This window comes from Callionymus lyra, chromosome 5 (genome assembly GCF_982586985.1).
Source record: "Callionymus lyra chromosome 5, fCalLyr1.hap1.1, whole genome shotgun sequence".
NCBI lineage: Eukaryota > Metazoa > Chordata > Actinopteri > Syngnathiformes > Callionymidae > Callionymus > Callionymus lyra.
In genome coordinates, this window is record NC_141822.1 from 1,212,759 (window position 1) to 1,215,258 (window position 2,500).

The window sequence follows — 2,500 nt, forward strand, 5'->3', positions numbered from 1 at the left end:
GATCCAGCAGGTGATCCAGCTTCAGGTGTGCAGTGGTTTTAGGGAAATCTGCCAACACCTGCGTCAGTGAAGCGTTCAGTTGATGGCACGAGTGTTCAGGCGTCAACACTAGTGTTCAGTCGTCAACACGAGTGTTCAGTCGTCAACACTAGTGTTCAGTCGTCAACACGAGTGTTCAGTCGTCAACACTAGTGTTCAGTCGTCAACACTAGTGTTCAGTCGTCAACACTAGTGTTCAGTCGTCAACACTAGTGTTCAGTCGTCAACACTAGTGTTCAGTCGTCAACACGAGTGTTCAGTCGTCAACACGAGTGTTCAGTCGTCAACACGAGTGTTCAGTCGTCAACACGAGTGTTCAGTCGTCAACACTAGTGTTCAGTCGTCAACACGAGTGTTCAGTCGTCAACACTAGTGTTCAGTCGTCAACACTAGTGTTCAGTCGTCAACACGAGTGTTCAGTCGTCAACACTAGTGTTCAGTCGTCAACACGAGTGTTCAGTCGTCAACACGAGTGTTCAGTCGTCAACACTAGTGTTCAGTCGTCAACACTAGTGTTCAGTCGTCAACACGAGTGTTCAGTCGTCAACACTAGTGTTCAGTCGTCAACACTAGTGTTCAGTCGTCAACACTAGTGTTCAGTCGTCAACACTAGTGTTCAGTCGTCAACACGAGTGTTCAGTCGTCAACACGAGTGTTCAGTCGTCAACACTAGTGTTCAGTCGTCAACACTAGTGTTCAGTCGTCAACACGAGTGTTCAGTCGTCAACACTAGTGTTCAGTCGTCAACACTAGTGTTCAGTCGTCAACACGAGTGTTCAGTCGTCAACACTAGTGTTCAGTCGTCAACACTAGTGTTCAGTCGCCAACACTAGTGTTCAGTCGTCAACACTAGTGTTCAGTCGTCAACACTAGTGTTCAGTCGTCAACACTAGTGTTCAGTCGTCAACACTAGTGTTCAGTCGTCAACACTAGTGTTCAGTCGTCAACACTAGTGTTCAGTCGTCAACACGAGTGTTCAGTCGTCAACACTAGTGTTCAGTCGTCAACACTAGTGTTCAGTCGTCAACACGAGTGTTCAGTCGTCAACACTAGTGTTCAGTCGTCAACACTAGTGTTCAGTCGTCAACACTAGTGTTCAGTCGTCAACACTAGTGTTCAGTCTTCAACACTAGTGTTCAGTCGTCAACACTAGTGTTCAGTCGTCAACACTAGTGTTCAGTCGTCAACACTAGTGTTCAGTCGTCAACACTAGTGTTCAGTCGTCAACACTAGTGTTCAGTCGTCAACACTAGTGTTCAGTCGTCAACACTAGTGTTCAGTCGTCAACACGAGTGTTCAGTCGTCAACACTAGTGTTCAGTCGTCAACACGAGTGTTCAGTTGTCAACACTAGTGTTCAGTCGTCAACACTAGTGTTCAGTCGTCAACACTAGTGTTCAGTCGTCAACACGAGTGTTCAGTCGTCAACACGAGTGTTCAGTCGTCAACACTAGTGTTCAGTCGTCAACACTAGCGTTCAGTCGTCAACACTAGCGTTCAGTCGTCAACACGAGTGTTCAGTCGTCAACACTAGTGTTCAGTCGTCAACACTAGTGTTCAGTCGTCAACACGAGTGTTCAGTCGTCAACACTAGTGTTCAGTCGTCAACACTAGTGTTCAGTCGTCAACACTAGTGTTCAGTCGTCAACACGAGTGTTCAGTCGTCAACACTAGTGTTCAGTCGTCAACACTAGCGTTCAGTCGTCAACACTAGCGTTCAGTCGTCAACACTAGTGTTCAGTCGTCAACACTAGTGTTCAGTCGTCAACACGAGTGTTCAGTCGTCAACACGAGTGTTCAGTCGTCAACACTAGTGTTCAGTCGTCAACACTAGTGTTCAGTCGTCAACACTAGTGTTCAGTCGTCAACACTAGTGTTCAGTCGTCAACACTAGTGTTCAGTCGTCAACACTAGTGTTCAGTCGTCAACACTAGTGTTCAGTCGTCAACACTAGTGTTCAGTCGTCAACACTAGTGTTCAGTCGTCAACACGAGTGTTCAGTCGTCAACACGAGTGTTCAGTCGTCAACACGAGTGTTCAGTCGTCAACACTAGTGTTCAGTCGTCAACACTAGTGTTCAGTCTTCAACACGAGTGTTCAGTCGTCAACACTAGTGTTCAGTCGTCAACACGAGTGTTCAGTCGTCAACACTAGTGTTCAGTCGTCAACACTAGTGTTCAGTCGTCAACACTAGTGTTCAGTCGTCAACACTAGTGTTCAGTCGTCAACACTAGTGTTCAGTCGTCAACACGAGTGTTCAGTCGTCAACACTAGTGTTCAGTCGTCAACACTAGTGTTCAGTCGTCAACACGAGTGTTCAGTCGTCAACACTAGTGTTCAGTCGTCAACACTAGTGTTCAGTCGTCAACACGAGTGTTCAGTCGTCAACACTAGTGTTCAGTCGTCAACACTAGTGTTCAGTCGCCAACACTAGTGTTCAGTCGTCAACACTAGTGTTCAGT

At 46.8% G+C, this 2,500-nt stretch overlaps 1 protein-coding gene across 6 annotated transcripts in view; it reads right to left on the bottom strand.

The window, feature by feature from the left end:
• Positions 1-2,500, bottom strand: part of ndor1 (NADPH dependent diflavin oxidoreductase 1) — a 14,779-nt gene that overhangs the window by 2,077 nt on the left and 10,202 nt on the right. For all 6 annotated transcript variants that reach the window (XM_087792298.1, XM_087792301.1, XM_087792297.1 and 3 more), the window contains exon 10: positions 1-58. This exon is cut by the window's left edge and continues 50 nt beyond it. In XM_087792298.1, the coding sequence (XP_087648424.1) occupies positions 1-58 (58 nt within the window). The remainder of the gene's footprint in view (positions 59-2,500) is intronic.